Raw genomic sequence first — 24,315 nt, forward strand, 5'->3', positions numbered from 1 at the left:
AATAACTGTACACACTATTAACAAGTTACAATTCTTTTAAATTAGGTGAGATATTGTACAATTAGGGAACAAAAGTTGAACAAACGAACATATTACCAGTATTTTTGTGTTTCGCGTCAGTGAGTATAGGTACGTAATATGTGGGTATATGATTTATTTGAACTGAGTCATGCAATAAACTAAATTAATAGTATTTTTAAAACTAATGTATTTGTAAAGTTACAAATAATAATGCAAATGAAAATCTCATTTATTTATTTTAAAATCCACCAAATAAATTACACGTCGGTAACAATCGTTATTCAATAAAAACTAATAAACATACAAAAAAAATAAATTATATCTTTATCACAAAAGTAGGTAAAATGCGATAAATCTAAATAATTCTTATGTATAACGGAAGGAAATTTATTATATAAAAAAAAACATATTTAAATTACACAGCTATTGATTTCTTTGATTTGGATTATAAAAATAATATTATAGCATTAAACGGATCGCGGTGACAGTTTTGAAAACTGGCAACACTTAGAACAGATTTAATAATATCAGTTAAAAAAAATAAAAAAAAAAAAGATATTTACAATTCCGCACTAAGGAGATTTCCGTCGGTTGTAAATACGAATTCACGTACAATAATATAAAAATATTAAGAACTTCTGTCTCTTAATACACCGACTTACTTCGTTCAGCGAAGGAAAGCACATCAGGTACGCCGTTTCGATAAAACATAGACAGATGCTTACATCTATTAATGGAAAGCATTAGCGTCAAATCAGTGACTCCGAAGTCTAACGATCACTCATATTATTTGGCATCCATCTATAGTCTTGATAATGAAAGATTTGTAGAAGAATATTTATTATATGTCAATAACGTAATAACACATTTGAAATATAATTCGGCAAAACACTGAGGAAAATAAGGACGCAATACTTTATTTACGTAATAATAAAGAAATTCATTGGTTCCGTTTAAAATTATTATATACATTATTATTATTAAATAATTCAATAGAATAGAATCTACAGTAAATATATAATTTAAACACGTTATATTTTAATTGTAAACATGGCATCGTTTAAGAAAAATATTCAATCTGTGCTTAAAGCGAAATTACAACCCTAAAGATGAAAATGGCGGCAAAAGTGACATTCGGTAAAGATGGCCGCTTTAGAGAAAAATAAATAAATAGACAGAATTATATCGTATTGCGTTACAATACAAATGCGAATTTTTTCTAATAATTTATTATTATAGTCAACGTCAATCGGGTACATTCAGTTCGGCCCATATCGGACAGAATGGGGACGCGGGTCCGCCCCACGACCAGCCGCGAGGTATGGCCAGGTGGCAGAGGCCTGTCTTGACGACGCCCGCGTGTCCGTTGAAGGAGCTGTCCTCGACCTCCCCTACACACAATATAGCACACTGACCCGCGACGCTCGGATCCAAAGACGACACTATCGCCGTGTCCAAAACTGATTCACAGTTACGTAAACCTGAAAATCAACATTAATCATTCCATGGTTACAACACAAATCATATCTCTATAATCCTAAACTCGATAAATTACAATGTTACAATATAAAATCCGTTTCTTATCGAACGTTAGCTTCCTGCGATAGTTTACAAAAATATAGCAATATACAAACTCATCGAAGCGGTAGTCGCTGAGATATGAAACACGATATATTTCCTTTCGGCCGACAAGACGTTACTATTTCATTTGTTTTCACTGATGTAACAAATTTTATTAATATCCTGCAATATGTATAAGCCTATGTTTAATTCTATTCAGATTACATCAGCGTCTACAAATCCAATTGTAACAAAATTAAATTTCATCGACGGCATTACTAAGGTGCGAGTTTTTAAAAATCAATTTCCGAATATACTTTAAACAGCCACTCACGTCGAAGGTCGATTGAGATATTTAAAGCCAGTGATTACAAACCACAAGATAATGTCTGTGATTTATGATAAGGGTATTAAATGAAGAAATCTTTATTCACGTCATATACCTAATGTTATGCGAAAAAAATCACTGATCTTTGTAACAATTTTACATAGAAAATATAATATTTAATATTTAAGTTATCATAACATAAACTCGACGAAATTTTAAATAGAGAATAAATGCTAAAAGATTTGATTGAAATAAAACCTCTTTGTTTGATTCTAACTATTTTAAGTAAAAATCTATAATATTATATATATATGTTTCGATTGTGTACAATCGAACCGCTCCTAACATCTGGTTAATTAGATATTATAACATTATTAATTACGTTAAGTGGCCGTATATTTGAGTCAATCTTTGTTCTCGTGAGTCATTATCCCACAATATCGTCTCCAAACTATAAACAAGTGTTAACATTGTCCTCGCATGATTTATTAACGCAAGTGCGAAAATATATAATATTTATATAAATACATCAACCAATATAAAGCGATCAAAGATTAACAATGAATATGTTATAATTATTAATTCCCTTTTAAATTTAAATTACAGTTAAAATAAACCTTAAGACGAACTTCAGTGAGTATATTTTTGAATGTATTTCGTCTTCATTAACTTTTACCGCGCAATGGCGCTTCGGTTGCCATGACAACCAATAGTTAAAGAGTTTTAATAAAACACGTTTTACATCCGGCAATTATGATGTTCAGATCTAAATTCCTTGCTTCGAGTCAAAGCTCATTCAAACCGTAATTAGCGCACAGCGGACCTAAGCTAACAATGTCAAGTAGTTTCTAGAACCATGAAAGACAGAAATAACCAAGTCTAGACAATACTCCAAGTAAAGCGCAAATTAGCATCAAAATGGTATCCAGTCAGCGGAACGAGATATTCTAAATTGTATCATATACGTATAAGACAAGGTATAAAATGGTTTCTATACATACATTGTACATTTTTCCAACTCAGAAAATCCCCGAAGAAAGCTAATTGTAATTTTGAAGTGAGCGCCATGTCAGCTATCTCTCTCAGTTTGTTGCTCTCCTCTTCACTCAGACGGTCCTTACATTGGACGTTCAACATTATTAATGGCCGGTCATTTAGTAGGAACACTGAAAAAAAAAATATGTGTTATTAAATAGTAAGCCATGTTGATGAAATATTGAGGAATAATTTAGATCGCTCCAGTTATAATCAAAAATTAATAATGAAAGTCTATTAAACCTTGCTAATGAATACAGCCTATTCGTATGAACTTATTTTTTCCGTTTTTCGTATAATAAAGAGCCAACGTTATAATACTTTAACCGGTTGTGTTAAAATACAGACATAATTGATATTAAAAAAAAGGCAAAACACAAGGATATTATAAATACGATTTATATAATTAAAACTTCTCAATCCTCGATCTATGTTAGAAATTAGCAATAATATTAATTATGCAAGTTCAAGTTTTTAAAGTCGTTTTAACGTTTCCCGTATCTAAAATTCTTCTGTCGCGAGAGCACTCCTTAAACTAGGTGTCACGTGATCATGACCACAATGACATTAAGGAGCACAGCTCTGAAGGTAATTGGATCAAACTTGTGCGGATTCTGGTCGTGTGAGCCGCCATCCGCTGATTAGTGGTGGTATAAGTTTCTAAGGATTTTAAATGGCAGAAATCAAAAGCAATATCATATTGCGAAGCAAAACGACTGGTAGGTAATAAACGTTTAAAATATAGCTTTATCACAAGTTTGTATCAAACTATACACGATCACTTTCTAGTTTCAAAGCCTGGCGCGAGGAGGGTAGTTAGAGGTTGACGACGATGCGTGTGTATTTGTTTGTAGCATCATAGCTCTCAAACGGAACGACCGGTTTCGATGCAATTTTTTTCATCTGAGAGCCGTATTTCTTGTGAAGGTTCTTAGCTGCATTAAATTAATTTCGCTCTAACAGTGTAAGAGTATCAATTCTTTTCCAAAATAATGTAAGGTATTTCTGGCCTGTGTTTCCTCGATAAAGTGCCTCATGCGGCCCACTATAATCGTTAAAACGTAAGGTCGGTATTTTTTTTTATTTATCCAATTTTTCACTTTCTTATACATATTCCTATCATGTGTAATCGACACATCATCATCAACGTTTACATGATAGTTCATGTGCGAAGATTTACAACATACTGAAACATGTATTAGGTTATACGATGAGAATTCGTTGTCGGCTCATTTATATGAACATTGACTTTTAACTGTTAAGTCAAAAGTATCCCGTCGTGATTACCCTCAAGCTGCATTACATACGTTGATACATAAAATATTTTAATACGATACATATTACTATATTACTATATATATATATATATATACAAAATGCTAGTAATCTCAAATCTGTCGCATTGGACATATCAAATCTACCCGCGTGATGATCGTTTGTGAACATTCCATTCATCAATTAACCCCGAGCTCCTCAGACGAGGGTCAAATTGTTACGAACTTCTAAATATGGACGTACACTGTCTGTGTTGGCGTACCTTATAAAATTAATTTTGCTCGAAGGCAATTATTACACAGATTATAACACATTTTAGTAACAGATATATAGATTAAAAATGTTTAAAAGAAATAAATGTATTTACAGGAATATTACGCTCCAATATCAGTTTTTTATTTTGCAGATGTTATTCCAGGGTCACCTCCAAGTGTATTTAGTGCTGATCAGGGTTCGGACCCTGGCTAAGTACTGATCCGGTACTTAGCAAGAGTCCGAACCCTTTTCACGATACGTTCAGGAAATGACCTTGTTTTAACGAACATTCTAATTAATAGCATTTATTGGTAAACGTAATTAATTTTAAATTACCCAATAAAATGACGGTTCAATCTTATTTAATTATTAATAAACAACGCAACACCTTTCCAGTGGTCCACATTTAATGACGCGTCGTTAAAGACGGATCTCATTAAGGAAACTGACATTTCGATTATGTTTTTGTTTTTAAGATATAGACGCGTTTAACTAAAACTAATACACTCGACGTTTCGGTTACTTCGCAGCGAGCGTAAACCGTAAAAGTATTTATTTTGTTTGCAACGTATAGTTTTGTTTCGTTCTTTCACTGTACATATGAATACAACGGCAGGTACATTTTAACGTTGTATTTCCTTCGATCTGGTGAAGGTTAAAAATATGATATTACTTCAAAACTTCAAGTATCGTCTATAAATACTAACGTATTCGTGACTGTTTGTCTTCACGTAGAATGTTTTAAGAATGGTCTTTTTGTGCTATGGAAACCATTGAAAAATTACTTAAAGTGAATTTTAATACATTCGAAGCTTTACCCACACAAGACTTATCGTACTTATTAAATAATATATGAGGCACACATTTATGTAAATGTTCAAATATATTGATTCCTGTCACTCATATTTAATTGGACACATTACACAGTCGACACGCGATAGTCAACACGAATACTTAGTTCCATAGTCGTACTTAAATTTTAATAACAGATTATTTGAATATGTATAATAGTAATAGGTGTAACATATTTTTTTTATTAATTACCAAAAATATAGTATCCAATACGTCAACATATACTTACCATTATATATTTCTGTATTTTCATTATGTAGTAAGTTGCGTTTATTTATCGACAGTGTGTACCATAGTATGATTCCTCTCACCATATACTTAGCGTTTCTGGTTTTTGCATTCATAAATCATCGCACAATAAAGTATTAATGTAGGCTATTTAATTGAAAATTGGAAACGCTTCGTAAATATTATAATAGTAAATAGTATAATAGACGATGTCAAACTTGTGGTAAACACGAAACACGTTCCATACAGTTCGCACGGCTGTGATTAACTCCAAGCTGATGTTATACGACGTTATACGACGAGGAGTAAGAGTAGATGAATCCACTTGATTTTCCCTTTCATATTAGAAGGCGGCCGAGCCAAAGAGTATTTGATAAGAACTAAAATTTATATCGCGGCAGTGACGATTTTACTTAGTAATAACAATTTTCTGAACATCAAGCCATCTTCTGTTTCAGTCTACAATGTATCCGAGAGAACTGCTTTATTTATAACAGGTACACAGCTGATAGCATCAACAAACATGTCTAAAATCTATATATAAATAATTTTCAATCGCATGGAATTAATTTATACCTATCATATGATGCAAGAAGTCTATACTTTTTTATGCAAAAGTTCGTTTTATTACAATTATTTTAAGTACTATAAATTTGTTAGTAGTCATTTGCAAGTTCATTGATAAATGATAACTACGAAAAAGTGATGACGGTTGATAACAGATAAGATCGGTTATAGACATGAATGTGAAAAAATAGTTGTCATACATGAAAAAAAAATGTTATACATGGAAAAAAAAAAGTTATTGATTGACATCTCGCCATGACGAGAAAACTATTAAATACTTAAAACTTCCATTTCTAAATTTAATTTTTTTTACGTAAGAATAATATCGACGCTTTGTTGAAGTTCTAGAAAGATCTTTATAAAATTATATTAATATGCAACTCATTGACGAGTTGCGGATTGAATGCAGGCCTTAAACGGCTCGGGCTTTGGTAGTCGGCCGATGCGGACGAATATGACCTTTAATCATAACTAAATAAGGTCAATATTAAACGCAACAACGTATGGTAAATGTCGTTAGCATTGGACATTAACGGTTAATTGTTCTTATTTTAAATAACTTTATTCATTTTCAATAAAGCGATGAAAGTTATATTTTATTCATCACCTCGTATTACGCGGAGTATTCTTTTTATGAAAACTATAATTAACACATAAGTATTCGTTCGGTATGCGTGTTGTTGCGAATGAGGCACGAATTGAACCAATTATGCCAATAACAATGGTCGATGATTTAGAATCGTTCGTTGTGTAGACACGTTACATCGGACGGACAAACGATATTGTACACATATACAGTGCGTCTAAATCTGTATACACATACGGGGCAGAATCTCTAAAGGTCAATGCCAATGCTCTTAAAATACTTAACAAAAATCGAACAAATATCCACAATGGTTGAGCTCTCGAGTGTAACAAATTATGGCAGCGACAACATTCATTGCAAAATGTGCTTTATAAATTTGAGTTATAGCTGAAATTTCAGCAAACCATGTCAAGATAGGTCTTCGAATTGTTTAAAACACGCGATTGTTAAGTATTAATTTCTGAAAATTTTATATGATTTATGTGAATAGTATTAATAAAGTACATATTGTACTCATATAAAGTGTTCAAGCAATTAATGTATCTACACTTATCTACATATCTACGTATCTACGTATGTATTCTTAACAGTAAAACTGTTTGGTTTTCAAACAATGCACTTAAAATAAGACGAGGAAAAGCGATCCTTCCGCGATTCGTAATGTTACGGTAGAATACAACCCGCACGAACGTACTTCTAAAACATTCGATCAAACGATACTTGCGTTGCTTGGTAGCCATCCGTATAACTGAGAGTAATAGTGTATTCGAAATTCAAATAAAAAAAAATCACAGATTCCCAATTTGACATATCGTTGTTGATAGCTGGAACACCTGATTTGAATACGTACCATTTGGTACCGAAAATATAATTTAAACTAAACAAATATTAGGATTTTTTACAGATAAAATATATGGAGGTTACTGGTACGACTGAAACGCTGCCACAGTATATGATAATACATTACTAATATGAGATCTCCCTTAAGGCGCTCGCGACAGTTGTTATGACGAACATCTAGTTTACTCTTACTATGCGTCACCAAAATCGAAACAGGCAGTTTTGAGTGTCTCCTCTATATACTCGTACAATTATTTATAAGGATTCATGATCAAAGAATTAGAATGTAGTGCCAAGTGTAAGCTGAGACTGGTATGACCTAAAACTAAAGGCTGTATACATGCGCTGTAAGCAATTAGTTATTCAAAAAACTAAATACATAAATAACTGGTGTAATTCTATAATGTATGTATTTATTATCTTTATCATTATAAATTTTATCTTTATAATATGTTTATTAATGATAAGGGACTTTTGAATCTATCAAAGTCCGACGTTCAATCACGAAGAACATTACATACGAATAGACATCACATACTACACTCATGATAACCATCATAGACATATCGTATCATAGATTTATCATACAAATGTTTATAGTCGATGTATGAAAATTAAATTTTTGCATTTCGCTATAAATCGAAAATCTCTTTATAAATATTGTGTGACGTGATCTATCTCGGGAGTGGCTAGACAGATTTTAAACAAACTTTCATATTCAAGTACTCACCCTGTGGGAATAGTAGCAATCTGTCACTCTTAATACTGTCAACTGTCTCCAGGATCCTCGCAGCGTGTTCCGAGATGACGTCTCGTTTCGCGCGCGTCACTTCCTCCACGGACACGTGTTTGTTGGATCTCTCGTATAAGAAGCCGAGGCTGCTTCTGTCATTTAAAATACATAAAGCAACTTAATTATAATTTTCACTTCGATCACAATCTCTAATGTACATTGTGTATAACAAATGACACGAGTCATTTTAACATCCCGATGTAGTGATATTTAACATTTCTCTGAAATATGGTCGCAGTTGGAATTAAAACATAAAAAACTTGTCGAATAACTCGTTACTGAAGGTTATAGGACAATTGCGTCAATGAAAATTATGCATTTTTGTTCCAACATTAAACATTATACGAGCATAAAAATTACTTTAAACTGACATCAAAATAGGGAGGTTCTGTGTATGTCATGCACATTGTATTTCATACAAAACAGATATGCGATTCAGAGATATTTGATTAATATAAAAATATTATACATATAATAAGACGTCGTTTTGTTTAAAAAGATATATTCTTAATATATTTTTTTTATACGACTCCTGTTAGTTGCATAAGGACGATATACTAACGGGACACATGCCGTGATCTATGTGCACACAATTATAGTTTAAAACTTTAACCAGACACAATGACGTCATCGCTAGTAATTTATCGGAATATTTAATGTCGGCTTGGAATTTGAAATATGTATTTATCAAATTTTTTTTTGGTCAACTTCGCGACGGACGGTAACGTAATAGAAGTATTGTTGATATTTTTATACAAGATAGAATCCTGCCATGACCTCTCTTAAACACTAAAATTAAATTCATTAAAAAAATTAACTTCATACTTGCGATATAAATTATGAAAAGATTTATGGCTAGATAAATAATGTTGACAAAATACCTAGCCATTAAAACGCATTCCACGTCTCCTTTATCAAAATAACATTATAGCCCATTACCCTAACCACACGACCTCATTGTCGAATTAGAAACAAGACTTTCTAGTTTTTCATTCATAATGATATTATCAGCTTAGGTATATGAATAAAAAAACTCGAAATTGTCTGTGGCTGGTTGACGAACACGAACAGATAGTAGGGGTACTCGTTTCGTAAAGAATTCAATAGTTTTTTGTTTCACAGAATCTCGTCAGACATCGCGATTAGATCATTACGTTATATTTGATACCTTTTCCAATAATCGCGTATAGCTAACACAATTAAGATGAAATTTCGTACAAACTTATACTGGAATTAACTCGGCCTAAATTAGTATTTCAGCGGATGTAGCGAGAATACTGCCAATTACAGCGTATAACTATGCAATAAAAGTATGTTTGGAAACTAGAAGCAGACTTAAAAATATGTCCGGCTAGTTCCATTATATGAGAGATATCTGAGATTTAAAAGAAAACTAAGCCCATCAGATACAATACGTTTTTTTATTATTTTAAACTACATCCTACCGACGCGTATTATTGTTTACGAAACATTTTATCTGGATATTAACCAATCGACACTATGTGTAGAAAGTGCATCATATCACGCAACAACTAGCGACGATTTTTTAATAACGTTTATAAAAACAATAATAAAGAAAAAAATCAAGCAGCATTTAAAATCGGTATCAATATATTAATCTGTGGCTCTCAATTGAAAATGTGTAAAATAATTACAAGAAACGTGTACCATATGGGGGAAAACAGATATAACAAAATATAACTATTTCGCGCCTTTTTTCAGAATAACGTCTCGTTTATTTCATATTTTTTTTTCGTATAAAACAAAAATTTATAATATTTTAAATTTATTGTAATGTTTTTTGTCGTTTTAAAATAAGACAGTTTAAGTAAATATGAATATAAAATTGTCAATTTAATGAAAAATCCTTAAATAAATAAATTTAATTTACTTATGGTATCACTAAAAGTGAAATGTTACACTTATATTTTTTTCATGAAATACCACAACAGGAATGTTTGACTGTCGCGGAGATACGTCAGAAAAAACAAACAGACAAACATATAATACAAACAAAACTAACAATGTTTGTAAATCAGTTATCCAAGTTAACAAAAGTCAGTAGCGCAGCGCGGAACCTGATAACATTCATTGCAGTTAACGAAATTTTATTAGAAAAGAAAAAAATGCTTTGTATTTTTGTTGAGTCCAAGGCTCAAGGGCGTGCAGCCGATGTTCCTAAATTACAAATTTATTTATTCGATACCTAACACTATACTGGACATTATACATAGAATCGATATGAATATTTACACTTTACCGATTTACTCGAAAATCGTTTTAAAATTATGTTAAACATTTTTTGTGTCCAATATTCTTCAGTGCCAAACAAACTCGTGAATATACGTATGTACTTAAAAAAAAAAAACCATTATTGCTACAACGACGTATTATTATTACAATGAAATGTAGGTACATTTTGGGTATGAATTGTGTAACTGTAAGCGTTCCATATTTAAAAAAGAACGCGTGTTCAGTTCCGTGCAACACTATTATATACATTTAAACAGTACACAAATAATAATATTTTATTAATTTTATAAAACAATACAGATTGCGACGTGAAATTCTATACTCTGTCCGCAGGCCCGATGTATTTCGCAACAATATTGAGACACAGCTAAGGTTCAGTATACAATATATATATGATAATATAATGGTTAGTTATTTGAAGAAATATACTATTTAAATAATTATAAAAATCTACATTTCATTTTTAAAAATGTTTGGTGATTTATACATAAAATCTATTGCCATTTGTATTTATCAAATCTAATTTCATTGTTTTTTTTTTCATTCGTAATATTCATTCGTAATATTCAAATGCGATAAGATTAAATATTTTTCCCAACTTTTTCACGTGTACACGTATCAACGAAACCAGAGTTATCTTGATCACAAGATGACTGAGATGGATATAGACAAAATAAAATAATAAATAATATATATTTTCTTACATTACATTTAAATTGCTTTTATAAAGCCAATATAATGTGAACTCACCCTTTTCCATCACTCGGTAGGCAGTAGTTCCAAGACCTATTATTCCACCTCCACTCAGTCACTCTCCTTAGAGCCGGTGAGTTCAATTCTTCACATATCATACGTAGAGATGACTCCTCACACACATCCTGTATAGCTACAATTGACAATCTGAAAATATGATACCATTAACTCAGAGCAAGCGAAAAAAAAAAATTTAATTGCAATGTTAGTACATGTCATTCAGCGAAATGGCAGTGTTTTATTACTTGACATACTTATTCTGCTGTTTATGTAATTCATTTACGCAGCAAATATACAACAGTTCAACGGGTTTATATATTTTAAAATTTACAGGAATTAAGTTATACAGTTACATTTAAATAATTATATAATACCTATATTCTAAAATGGTCCGGCATATCACTTCTCTGACACCTGGATTTGTGACTTTATCGACACTGAGCTGATGGAGGTTCCAAGATGCGAGACGACAGCATCTCACTCCATCCCTCTCATATCTGAAGACTTCCTCCACAATGGGACGGTGAGAGTAGGCTGACAGCAAATCTAATATATCATTCACCGGCGCCGTAGCAAAACCATTTGGCAATGTGATTGGGAACTTTGTAGGCATAGACATACTTTTTCTATGAGGACTCCTTAGTGATTTGGTTTCCCTGTTTAGATATGAGTCATCGAGAGATGTCTCTTTCCAACCATTTACATGTCCGTTAGTTAAATGTTGCACACTCTCACTCTTGCGTAATTCCAAATTTAAATGTGGTTTAACAGTACTCAGCCTGACAATATCTATGCCTCTGACTTTTATTAAGTCATCCAATGATTTGAATGGTCCTTTCTTATTTCTATAATCTACAATATTAGCAGCTAATTCTTGATTGAGTCCCGGCACACATTGCAGTTGGAATACACTGGATGAATTCACAGAACATAGTTTATTTTCATTTGTAATTCTTACACTGTCTAAGGAATGAGTACAGGAACTTGCCCTTGATATCTCTCTTTTGGAATTTGTACATATTTCTGGTCTTAACAACTCAAGCTTTTCAGCTCCAATACCTAAAAAGATTTTATTAAAGTTTAGTTTAAAAATACTTTTTTTTTTATAAATGGAACAGAAACATAATTAAAATGAGGAAGAAAAAGTAATAATACATGTTCTTAAAACTATTTATTAAATATTCAAATTCAAAATAAACACAAAAGAAAAATAATCACCTGACACTAAGGCAAGGTCGTCGACGCGCTTGAATCTGCCAATCATTTGTCTGTGTCGGACAATTTCCCGCGCGAGCTGGCGAGAGACCCCCGGCAATGTCATCAGCTGTTCCTCGGTGGCGGAGTTCACGTTCATCAACTCAGGATACTCCTCGGAAGGTGGCAAACTGAATGTGTGGCTCAAATTAGACTTATTCAACTTGGAGCGCCGTACAAAGGACCTGAAGGACCTTCGGCTACTCCTACTCCGAATAGAGCTCGGGCTTTGCCCCATGACTGCTCCCGCCACTTTTATAAAAAAATAATCATACCACTTACAATTAAATGTGCACTTTAAAACTATTATTAGATTACACTGAAAACCTGCGCTTACTTATCACTGCGTACATAACCGACACTAAACTTAAACATAAATCACAGCAACACTAAACTTAGAACCCGCCAAATAAATATTTTATAATTTCTTCCTTTAAAATATTACTTCTTACAATTAGAGCGATTAACGAGACACTATCACCCGACAGCCAAATCACTACAATAGAAACGTCAAAATAAAGGTATGCCAAATGACAAGAGACAATTGACAACTATGAACTGACTTTAGAGATAAGCATATAGGAATCGAAAATAACTAAGCATATTCATAATTATATTACTAATTATTTTTTTTTAAATTAATTAAATCACGTATTCTTGTTCAATTTATAATGATACAACAATTATACTAGTGAGAATGTATAAAAAAATCCAAAGTAACTTCTTATAAAAAAAAAGTTATTAATGCACCAAGGTTAGGACATCATTATCTAAAAATATAAAAAAGTGTGTGAGAACAATTATTTATTATCGTTTTATTAAATTAATAAAGTAATGACTTTGACGAACATTTACATTAAAATATGGGTAGAACGCGTAGTTATCCGAAAAACTTTATATGAGTACACGAGAAAATATATCATTATGAGTTAAATCTAACAAAATACAAAAACATCTTTGTGTAATTATTAAGAATATTACGCTTAAATAAGTTAGCTTTAATGATTATGATAAACGATCCTTCAGAAAGTTCTATGACTATTAACTCTTGGGTTTTGATTGTGATATAAATAAATCTTGGGTACCTACATTATGGGATAGAAATATAAATAAAAACGCCTTCACAGATTCCTTGTTTATTGAAAATATTTTATAACTTGTACAACAGTCGCCTATAATCTGTATTGAATTATTACAGCCACAATTACACTTCAGTGCCTCTGTAAGATTTACATACAGAGTAAAGTGGTTCAAGCTCTGCAAAGCTTTTTTATTATATTCAATAATAAAAATATCTCTAGAGGATTAATTATTATAGGACAGTCTCGAGCACTACATTATAGCAATAACTAGTTCACAATGCAGATAAGAAATATTATGCCACATTAGGAGAATGATATATCATTTTTAAATAATTAGTGCGCCTCAATTCTTTATTCTGTGGAAAAATTAGAAGCTTTCAAAGCTACAGTTTCAAATTAGAATATATTTATTTTTTTTATTAACATTAATAATTACTATTAAAGTATCGAGTAAGCTAGATGTATGTAAATGTCCAATCAGAGCATTCCAGAGTAAATATTAAATGCATATTTACTTGGATACCATTGGAATCTATTAGACCTTCCTTATACCTATATGTGACACTCAAACAAATTAATATTTTATTAGTGTGTGTCTATATAATATATAAATTATGATTTATTTAAATAAAACATTGAACAACCGAAAATTATATGAGTTAATACAATCTAGACTATTGAAGCGTATCGACTACATTTAATGAGAATCTAACATTAAATCACTATGCCTTTTCACTTATTTGATAATTAATAATTATAAAATAGTGAATTTTTATGGTAAATTATCGTTCATATCAATTCGCTTTCTCTGTTTCTAAAAATGACAAAATTAAGTAAACGGTTGTAAACAAAAAAAAAATTAATTAAATACCTAACAAAGAGTAAGTATATATGAAGTATATATTTTATATAAAAAGATGATTTTGTACAAAACATAGTAGTGAATAAAGCGTAAGACATTACAACGCTTGACTTACAGGTGGCTATGAAAGTGGAAATGATGTTATCACAGAATGAATATTTAGTACGAAGCGATAATAAGATTTCACTTTGACTAGGAAGTTACCGAGTACATGAATGAGCAATATCAGGATATAAGCCAGATTTCACCTCAGATAATGATTAAAGTTGCCAAAATTATATAATATATACATTAATCTTTACATACACAAGAGTTTGGTGCTTATTATGCAATTTAGCCACCCTCGATTAGTATTACTATAAAAATATATTTTTATCCTTAAGTATCCTGTCACATCCTCAGATATATTAAGTTCATATTATAATTACTAATATTAATACAGAATGGAATTTATTTATATACTACTGAACATTCATGTCCTGAATGAAAGAGATTTTCTCAATGGGAAACTTATACTTTTGTTCAATGAAACGTTTAGTGTTAAGCTCTCAGAGACTTGACGCCTCTTGGGCATAACTTAGAGCCGTTATATGATTTACATTCTACATGGGTATATTTACTGAATCAACATCTACATACAGATAGATAAGTATGGCTGAACGTAATGTTATAAAGCTATGCCTTCGTCTCTTAAGTACTCAAATTTGATAATAGTGACCTTAGTGCGAAATCACTAGAGAGCAAGGGGCGAGAAAATGAAACTTCAATAGATATTAGATAAATTTACTATATTAATAAGCACCAAACCAGGTTTGGAATGTTCTGTATTGCACCAACGAACACAAACCAATCGTTATCAATAACATAGATACATCTCACAGTACAAAAATTTATATTCAGAATAAAACGTGTTAACACAAGAAGGTCACCATTACAAAGTCTGTCGACTGAGGCGTCGCTTCACAGAATCATTACAATGTGTACTCTGAATTTGACTTCAGTACATCGGTGTTGTCACATTAAGTGTTATTTTATCTTAAAACATGATGAGCAAAAAAAAAAATAAACAAAAAAGTATTTATATATTATTATTAGCCTGCCATCGTGGAAAGATAGAAAAATTGGTGATATGCTATGATGACGATAATACTGTTTTTTTTTTTTACTACATTTGAAATGTTTTTAACATAGAAGTGCTTGTTGTGTTTAATTATCAGCAGGCAACATTGCGATTATTTTGTGTGGTTTCCAAAAAACATTTTTTTTTCACCATGACAACATTCTTTAAGTCACAATCGGATAATGATTTGTACAAACATTTGACTTCATTGTGCATAAACCCCTCCTATGACTTCCAGTCTTCATAGAAGATCACAATTTTGTCTAGCATTTTATATAGAATAAAACAGTTCAAAACAGTATCCATCATGTATCCGAGTTATATATATATTAATTTCATTCTATACAAAATGTTAAGTAATCTCAAGATGAATTCGAACATTTGCTGACTTATCCATAACATGAAACCTCGGCTAGACGCCGGCATTCGTATCAAAGTTCAAACATAAGCTAACTAAATAAATACTTAATATCATAAAACATATTACATGTAAAATATTACCGGATAGGAAACTATTACGACTATCGATAACGCACACCCGATGTGTGATCGGCGCGACGGAGACGCCTTCCGGTCGTGGCTGCCGGGGAGGATCATCGATAACATGAATGACGGAAAACGCCTCGTCCCATCCCTAGCGTTACGATACATCGATACTTCACGTGGTACATCACGCAGCCGGTAGCCTTACCGTTAACATTTCACAGTGTATTATTAAAGTGACGTCACAGCGGCGATGGATGCTATAGTAGGGGGCGCTGCGGGTCACACACCACCGACACGGTCCTGCGATACAAACACGGGACGTACATTAGTTAATGCGTGTTATGATGTTGCCAGGCCAATAACGGACCAACCGAGGAAGCATGTTGCAGAGTAAATTTGGATTCCTCGTATTCACTACTTGAGAAAATAAAACTTATACACACCATAACGAATATCAACGGCGACGAAAACAAGTGGAATAGTCATAGCTTCAGCTTACCGTACTTTTTATCAGTGTGGTCGAGAATACTCGGATCAAAGCATTTGCTATATTTTAAACTGCCGCTACATGGAAGGAACATATCGCATTTAAGAATGTTGTGGTTCATGAAGCAGGGCAATGAGGACAAAACAAAAATAATTGACAAAGTCTAGGATCCGGCAAGGGTGTCCACTCGGCCTACCGTTTTTAGTTATCTTCGGGCATGATGGTATGGACGAAGATGGTCGCGGTCAGAGTAGAGATAACAATCAGTGGCAGTATGAATGGAGGGTAGGTACGGCACCTTCTCGTTTATCCCGCTAGCAGTCGGAGGAGTTGAGGTCTATGGGCGGCGGAGGTCTCTTGGCGCGCGTGAGTCTATCGAGCTCTGCCGCGGCGTCCGAGCGGGCGGCGGCGGCTGCGGGCGAGGCGTCCGGGGCGCGCGCCCCCGGCGACCCCGTCTTCTTGTATAACAGCGAGTTGAAGAAGTTGGCCAGGACGCCCTCGTTGCCCGGAGTGCCGGTGCCCATGCCGATCTTGGCGCCGTCCAACTGATGACGTCATCAACGGTTACATATCACCTCTTTAATTTGGTTGCCGCATTATATACATACATATTGCATACATTTGAAGCTCACAAACGTTATAAGCTTACACATTGATTAGTATCTATCAGGTTACAGTGAGAATTTAACAGCAATTTTGATCAACTGTATATGATAAGGCGGCCCAAGCGTCTACAGTAATGTTGCACAATATAGTTGATTGTACAACATTATCAGCAGCGTAGGGATCATATTGAAAAATTGCACAATGATTGAACAGAAGTTTGAGTAGGGAGTATTGCGCAATTGTTTTTCAGTGCACTGTTTCGAGCGGTTGTGATCGGTTCAGTCCCGTGAATGGTTCGTCAACCTTAATGCTAAATATTATTGAACGTTTGCATTACAAGAACGTATTCAATATTATTGCACATAAAAAGATTGTGCAAAATATTGTACATGTATGAGCCGCCTCAGTAAGATATAGTACCTGTGGCGTGACCCTCTGCGCGGTCCTGAGCGGGGAGTCAGCCCTGGGGGCGGGGGCGCCGGCCTGCAGCGCCGCCAACTGCCGCTGGAGGAATGCCTGCTCGTCCTCAGCCTGCACCTCCGCCTCACAACGAGTGCCGCTCTGAAGTGAACAGTCATACAGCATTATAGAACTTCTTATTGGTGGAATACTTCGTCGTAGCAAATATCAGCCAATAGGAAACCCGAATACGAGTTTTTTTTCCCGTCAAAATGGACTAAACGGATATCGCTGACAGAATTGTTTTATTATCACCACACAATAATTACCACGGAAATTGTATTTCAAGGTGTATCAGACATGACCCGTGGCTCTGTTTGGCTTACATGTTCTGTCCTCCAAGTATCCGGATGGATTATTTCTTTATTGTGTACAATTTACTAATATCAGCTGGCTGCGAGTGTTTCTATTAAAAACGTATGAAAGAGGCTAAGCGCACGAGCTCAATAAACCAAGCGAGCAGAATGCGATAGACGGCAAGTCACAGGTTCGGAGTCCGAACTCTATGAACATCAAGTACATGACTCATGGTCTGTGAGAAAGGTTTAATTGTTTTATAAAACATTCATTACTATAGCTCAAACTCCGTCGGTCTTTTCGATATAATTGACAATCATCCATCTCTCAAAGCCTATTACCTAATGTTATCCTAATCTGTACATGTTTGTTCTTAGCACTAAATGATCTATTGAAGATAGTTTATTAGGTATAGACACACTGTTTTCCTACCAAATCACATCAATCAATCAGTCAACAAGCTTTCAGTACGTCAACCAACCTTCCTGGTAGCGGGCTGCACGATCGCGTCTCTGTAGTAGTCGTCGGGCTGGCACGTCTGCATGTTCTCGTACAGGATACTGATCTTCTTCATGCTGTCCCAACCCGCCGGTCTGATCGAACAATATTATAATTAGCTCAATAGATACTTTTCATTTCTTCTCTCCAAACTTTTTTATCGTAGAGTATATTCAGTAGCGAACAGTCGGAGTAACGAGATCTGCTACACAGACGAATTAGTCTCCATATATACCAATATTTGTTTGGGATGGACATTATAGCGGTTATACTCAAATTGCACGACTGTAATTATGTTTGGTTGCCTTTAAAAAAAATTTAAGCAACTTTATAACAGCGTATCGGTATTAAAAGTTTTTTTTAATAATTTGGCCATGTTTTATCGACAATTTTTTATAACACAGAATCAGACCCATAATATAAACATTGCTAAAATCTAGTAATAATCCCGTTAAAAAGGCTTCTTACACTTCTTCGACGCCAACTAACGTACACCGGCCCTCCAACCACCTTAACGAGTGGCGACTGTGTCCACGAGCATTGCTGCTGCAACAACGACCTGGTGCCAATATGACTTATACCACTCACATGAGCACAGCATCTTTCTCCACTATGAGCGCCGGCGTCCTGAACGGCAGACCGTATATCCGGTGTGTGAGATATTTGTAGAGCAGGTCGCAGTTCTTGTCCTCTTTGGAGCTGGTGTAGAATAACGCCGCTCCGTATTGGAGACAGAACCGACGGATCCACTGCTGCATGAAGTCGAAATGCTCGTCGCGATAGTCGTGCTCCTTCTCCAGGGTACTCATGTAGTCAGTCTGAAGGAAAAAATTAAATAATTAATTTAAGAGTTAAAGGAAATTATGAACAAAGATATTTCTAAAGTTAGAAATGAGTAGTCTCCATTGGCTGTCGGGCACGTGTTCGTATCGTTAGGCTAAATCATAAGCTGACCTTAGTGGCAACAACCACGATGTCCAGGCCAAGGTTAGTTGTGAGCACAGCCTCGGGCAGCTGGTTGTCTTCATCGTCGCTGTCCAGGTCGTCGGACAGGTTGCGGGAGGAACGCTTCATCGGGGACGAGGCGTTGGCCTCGAGCTCGTCGCCCGGCTCCGTATACCTCTGCCACTTCTGTACCTGCTGCTTCTTACTTTGTAACCTTTGTTCTGGAACCGTAGAGTTGATATCAAAAGTCGTCATTGAAATTATCCATACACATTACACAGGACATACTTAAAACAAATACAATGTCTATTAGATCATTAATATCTCAGAGGCAAAGAAACGTCACACTACTACACACAAGCCATAAACTGTCAAAAATCGTAATTCATACTAACAGTTTTGGGTTTAAAACTTTCTTTAACGACGTAAGTTACTATGATATAGCATTTATTTAGTAATAAAATCACTCATAAAGACAGATGGGACATGTTCAAGGAGAAAAGAGCCATTAGTTGAAGAAAATTATTCAATGTTCTTTTAAAATCGCAGTGCTCTTAACATGGAGATAATTTAAATTTCATTTATATAACAATTAAATAAATAACTCATTAATAACATAGCAACATTTTAGGAAACCATAAAAATGCCTATAATTACTTTAGTATCTTGTTACTTCGGCAAAAATTCTATGAACTGTTGACAGTTTTATTTGGAATTAAAAACATTTACACCTCAAGTAATTTTGAGACGAACTAGCTTATATAGTTTGTTATATTCGATTTTAACACGAACTGTTGTCTCCGACTCATATGGCTATCTTTAAGTTATAAATGAAGTCAATTTAAGAGCTCAACCAGTTCCAGGATGTCGAGAGCCGAGTTTATACGTATCATAGCTCACAGGTCTTTATTATAAATTAATGTTACCTTAATTAGGTAATAATTTAATACGTTACGTTACGCTACGTTAAGTATCATTACTATCTGTAATATGAATAAAGAGGAGCTGCATTGACTAAGGGATGCTTGGGCGCGGCGGGATAGGCGCGGAGTGGTGACTGGTGTGATGTATAGTGGAGGGGGAGAGGTTATTTAAAGAAAACATTCAGATAAAATTCATCATTATTCTGTTCAAATTGGAGATAAACGAGTGCTTTGCAAAGAACTTGTACAATTTTCATCATTCTCTTCAACAGTCAGTTGTATTGCAGCTAAAATAATAGTGGACATATATTAGCAACTTTAACTATAAGTTATTTTGCAATATTTATGACTTTCGACAGCACACTTGTTATTCACGGAATTACTTGAGGTATTTTATCATTCAACATTTTACGCGACGTTTATAACTTTGCAGTAACCGTGATCACGACCACACGAAACAAACATGACATAAATTTCGTAAGAAAATTGTATTTTTATAAAACTGTTGATATAGGCGGAAGCTCAATGTCCTTTGTACGTGAATCGTCAAATAAACAATCCTATCAAAATATACTTATGAATGAAAAAACATCAAAGTGATCGTGTACAAAATAGTTATAAAATTATTTTTTATATATCAATCAAAAAAAAATTATTATTTAAAATCATAAATGAAGGCAAAATGATTTGAAAGCATTCGTTTTTATCACAAAGAAATATCTTATTAAAAAATACTTAGACTAAAAAACCAAAAATTGATTATAGAGACATTAAATTTAAAAATTTTGTATTTTTACTTTTATACGCTATACACGTGTCTTTTCGGTACCTAAGCCTATAATTCTTCCCCCCATCCGCCATACAGCGCGAGTCTAGACGGTTAGATCCGCGAACTGTAAAATGATATCTACTGTATAGAACCCGCGCACATCAAAAGGTTTAGGTAGAACTAGTTAGCGGCCAAGGCTAAATAAACAGTAGCTACTATTACACATCAAGCATCAGTTAGTTGCCGCTGCTCGTTTCAGCTGCTACTTATTAGAAAAGAAAAATTTAACGCCTCAAATTTTATACATATGCATTAGAGATTATGAAACAGGAAGCAATGAATAAAACTAATATTTTCAGACGCACTATGAGTTTTTTTTATATTATTTTTATTTAAATGAATACTCTAGAAAGTCTCAGGTAACAATATGAGAAGCAATTACATTATTTTTTAAATGAAATTATTGTTTATAACTAAACATTATAATGTGTATGAGAACGCAGATTCCGTTTACGCTTGTGCATAAGAACATTTTAAATGTACATATTTTTATTTTCAGCATTTACAGTTAGCTGATACAATGAGCGGTTCTCACGTCAGCTGAACATGACACACTTGTAGGAAGATATTTAGTCAATATACCTTTCACTATATCATATCATTTCGCGTGTTCTTATATTACAGCTAAACGAACAGATTTCGATTAAACTATTATATTTATATTCTACAGATAATAAACGTTAATTTAATCGAGTTAAATAAAAAAAAAAACAAAATTGCATTATAACGATTTTATTTTATTGTCTATTGTAAATCAACGTCGATTATAATTATCTGTGATCACAAAAAAAAAAAAAAAACTCAAAGTTGAAGTTTGAGGGAAAGCGTACAAAATAGGTTGATGAAGATTTTCGATTCATCCTTACAATGCGAGAGCATGAAACAATTGACACACATACGACAACTAAAACGCAAACCTGTCGCATAAAACCAGTTGACGCTTTAATTAAGTAACAGTGACGTAACACGTGACTCACCGCGGCAAATAAACATTGAACTTAACATTCTGTACACAGCTTTAAGTTACCGCCCGTGCGAGTCACTATTTTTATAGCAAATACTGGAAACTACTGCACAATGATCAAAAAATTGTCCAAAGAAAGTTGTATGCAATATCACGATGTAATAAATCGTATCAAAATATCCCTGAATAGGTCGGTTAATTTTGCTTGACATTTGAATTGCATAATTCCGAATGAACTCATTGATATTAAAGTCGCTAATAGCAGACATGACTAATAATTTTTTTTAATAAAAACTCATTAAACAAAAAGGAACCATAAATAATAATTATTTTTTAATTTCATTTGTCCGACAAAGATTTTGTATCAAGATTCTCTTGAAATAAATCAATGAACAGCAAAGTTAGGGTACAGTCATATGTGACTCGTTTCAATTTTATATTAGCTTGTTATGTGTTATCTATTTTCTTATATTAAAATATAATAATAAAAACAAAACACGACAAACGAAACTAATTAGAATCCAATTAGCCAGTGACTAGAATAAGCCAATGTGAACCCAATGTGAACCTTCTCTTGTTGGTATGATAACATTATTCGTCTCAACATGTTTTATAAATATCGTGATATATCAAGCACTTTGACATACTTTGTTACAAGTCATATAAATATATAATAATGCAAAAATTACTATTGAAGAAACTTTAATATATGTTAGCTGACAAATTAATTATAAAAATTGTTATTTGAATTAAACAGGCCTGTGCAAAATTTTTAAGAATTTTTTTTTCAGCTTAATATATTAATTAAACATATACCCCTTGTTGATATAAAATGTTTCCATAAATAATTTAATGTTCATTTATTATTTTAGATATTATGATTCTTTGATTTTTACTCACCATAGACATTCTGTAATTTTTATGTTCTAAATTTAAAATAATATATAGTATATACCGCTCTTAATTATGAAATGAAATGATGAATGAAAATGAAAATGTTCTTACCGGGGGTGAGATCCAATTTGTCTATGTGATCACCGAGCACAGACGCCCAGCTTTGTAACTGATCTAGTATACCCCATGGCGTTGTCATTGCCACTGTGAGCATCACTAATGTGTGGGGGAATGTTTCTTCGTTAAGGGCAAACTTGAGCAGATTTGTGTGACCTGGATCTCCGTCGAGTACCCATACACTGAGCCTAGTGTGGTCTACAATAGAAAGATTCTCTATTATTGCTTCCATTTTTATTATTTAAAAGGTACCAATAATAAGTTTGAGCTATATATTAAAAATGTGTAAGAGTCATGCTAATACCAATTTCATTTTGACAAAAATTTAAATTGGGCATATTAAATTTAAATACACATAATGTGTTAATTCTAGACAAAAAATATCTAGTGTAATAGTTCAGTATTACTATATAAGTGCAACCTATGGCTATTTTTGACAATTAAAAATAAATTACAGTACTGTAATCATATATTATTTCTTCAGTGACTACTTCATTACAATACCTACCATCACGGTACTCATCTCTAACATCTATGAATGCATATTCAAGAGCTGATCCTTTTTTAGGGTCTTCAACCCCCTGTAACTTAGCTATGAGAGTTGTCTTCCCAGTTTCGTTGTCGCCCAGAACTAGCACGTTCTTATTGGAAGGTAATTTAGTATTCCCCTGATTTTGAACCTCCTCTAGTATAGCAGACCTAAAACATAACATCCACTTGGATATACACTTCTTAAAAGCATGATTTAAATGCTATGTAGTTAAATCAAATCTAATGCCTCGAGAATTACATACAATCCTTTATAAACAAAGGTAACTTCGCAGCCAGGTCACATATTTCTCAGGTACAATTCTTTGACATCACGTAGGTGTGACACATTGGATACCCTATATGGATGCTGTATGCTAGTTATAAATGATCAGAGAACAATTACCACAAATTATCCTTCGAATCTGCGTCATCTTTCTTTTTAGACTTAAGCCCATTAGCTTGGCCGTTTGTCTCCATTCTTTAGAAATGATAGAAGATAACAACGGCACAAGAGGCTTTTCTTTCGTTTTCGTTTCGGCTGTTCATACGTCACTCTTACAGACAGTACACAGATTGTACAAATTAGAAGAATATTTGTCTCTGACTTTACGCATT

The 24,315-nt window shown here is 33.4% G+C and overlaps 2 protein-coding genes across 2 annotated transcripts; both read right to left on the bottom strand.

The window, feature by feature from the left end:
- Positions 1-240: 240 nt before the first annotated feature.
- LOC116779651 (endonuclease/exonuclease/phosphatase family domain-containing protein 1-like) lies at positions 241-13,109 on the bottom strand. The gene is made up of 6 exons (XM_032674042.2): positions 12,565-13,109; positions 11,721-12,405; positions 11,344-11,493; positions 8,278-8,432; positions 2,911-3,075; positions 241-1,502 (listed from the first exon to the last, which is right to left on the bottom strand). Exons 1-6 carry the CDS (start codon positions 12,836-12,838, stop codon positions 1,267-1,269), a joined length of 1,665 nt encoding a protein of 554 aa, XP_032529933.2. The 5' UTR covers positions 12,839-13,109; the 3' UTR covers positions 241-1,266.
- A 611-nt stretch (positions 13,110-13,720) lies between these two features.
- Positions 13,721-24,270, bottom strand: LOC116779633 (cytoplasmic dynein 1 light intermediate chain 2). Its single transcript, XM_061527546.1, has 9 exons — positions 24,104-24,270; positions 23,678-23,868; positions 23,164-23,367; positions 19,452-19,663; positions 19,086-19,315; positions 18,481-18,592; positions 17,664-17,804; positions 16,936-17,182; positions 13,721-16,450 (listed from the first exon to the last, which is right to left on the bottom strand). Exons 1-8 carry the CDS (start codon positions 24,175-24,177, stop codon positions 16,952-16,954), a joined length of 1,395 nt encoding a protein of 464 aa, XP_061383530.1. The 5' UTR covers positions 24,178-24,270; the 3' UTR covers positions 13,721-16,450; positions 16,936-16,951.
- Positions 24,271-24,315: the final 45 nt, after the last annotated feature.

Source organism: Danaus plexippus, chromosome 2, assembly GCF_018135715.1.
Source record: "Danaus plexippus chromosome 2, MEX_DaPlex, whole genome shotgun sequence".
NCBI lineage: Eukaryota > Metazoa > Arthropoda > Insecta > Lepidoptera > Nymphalidae > Danaus > Danaus plexippus.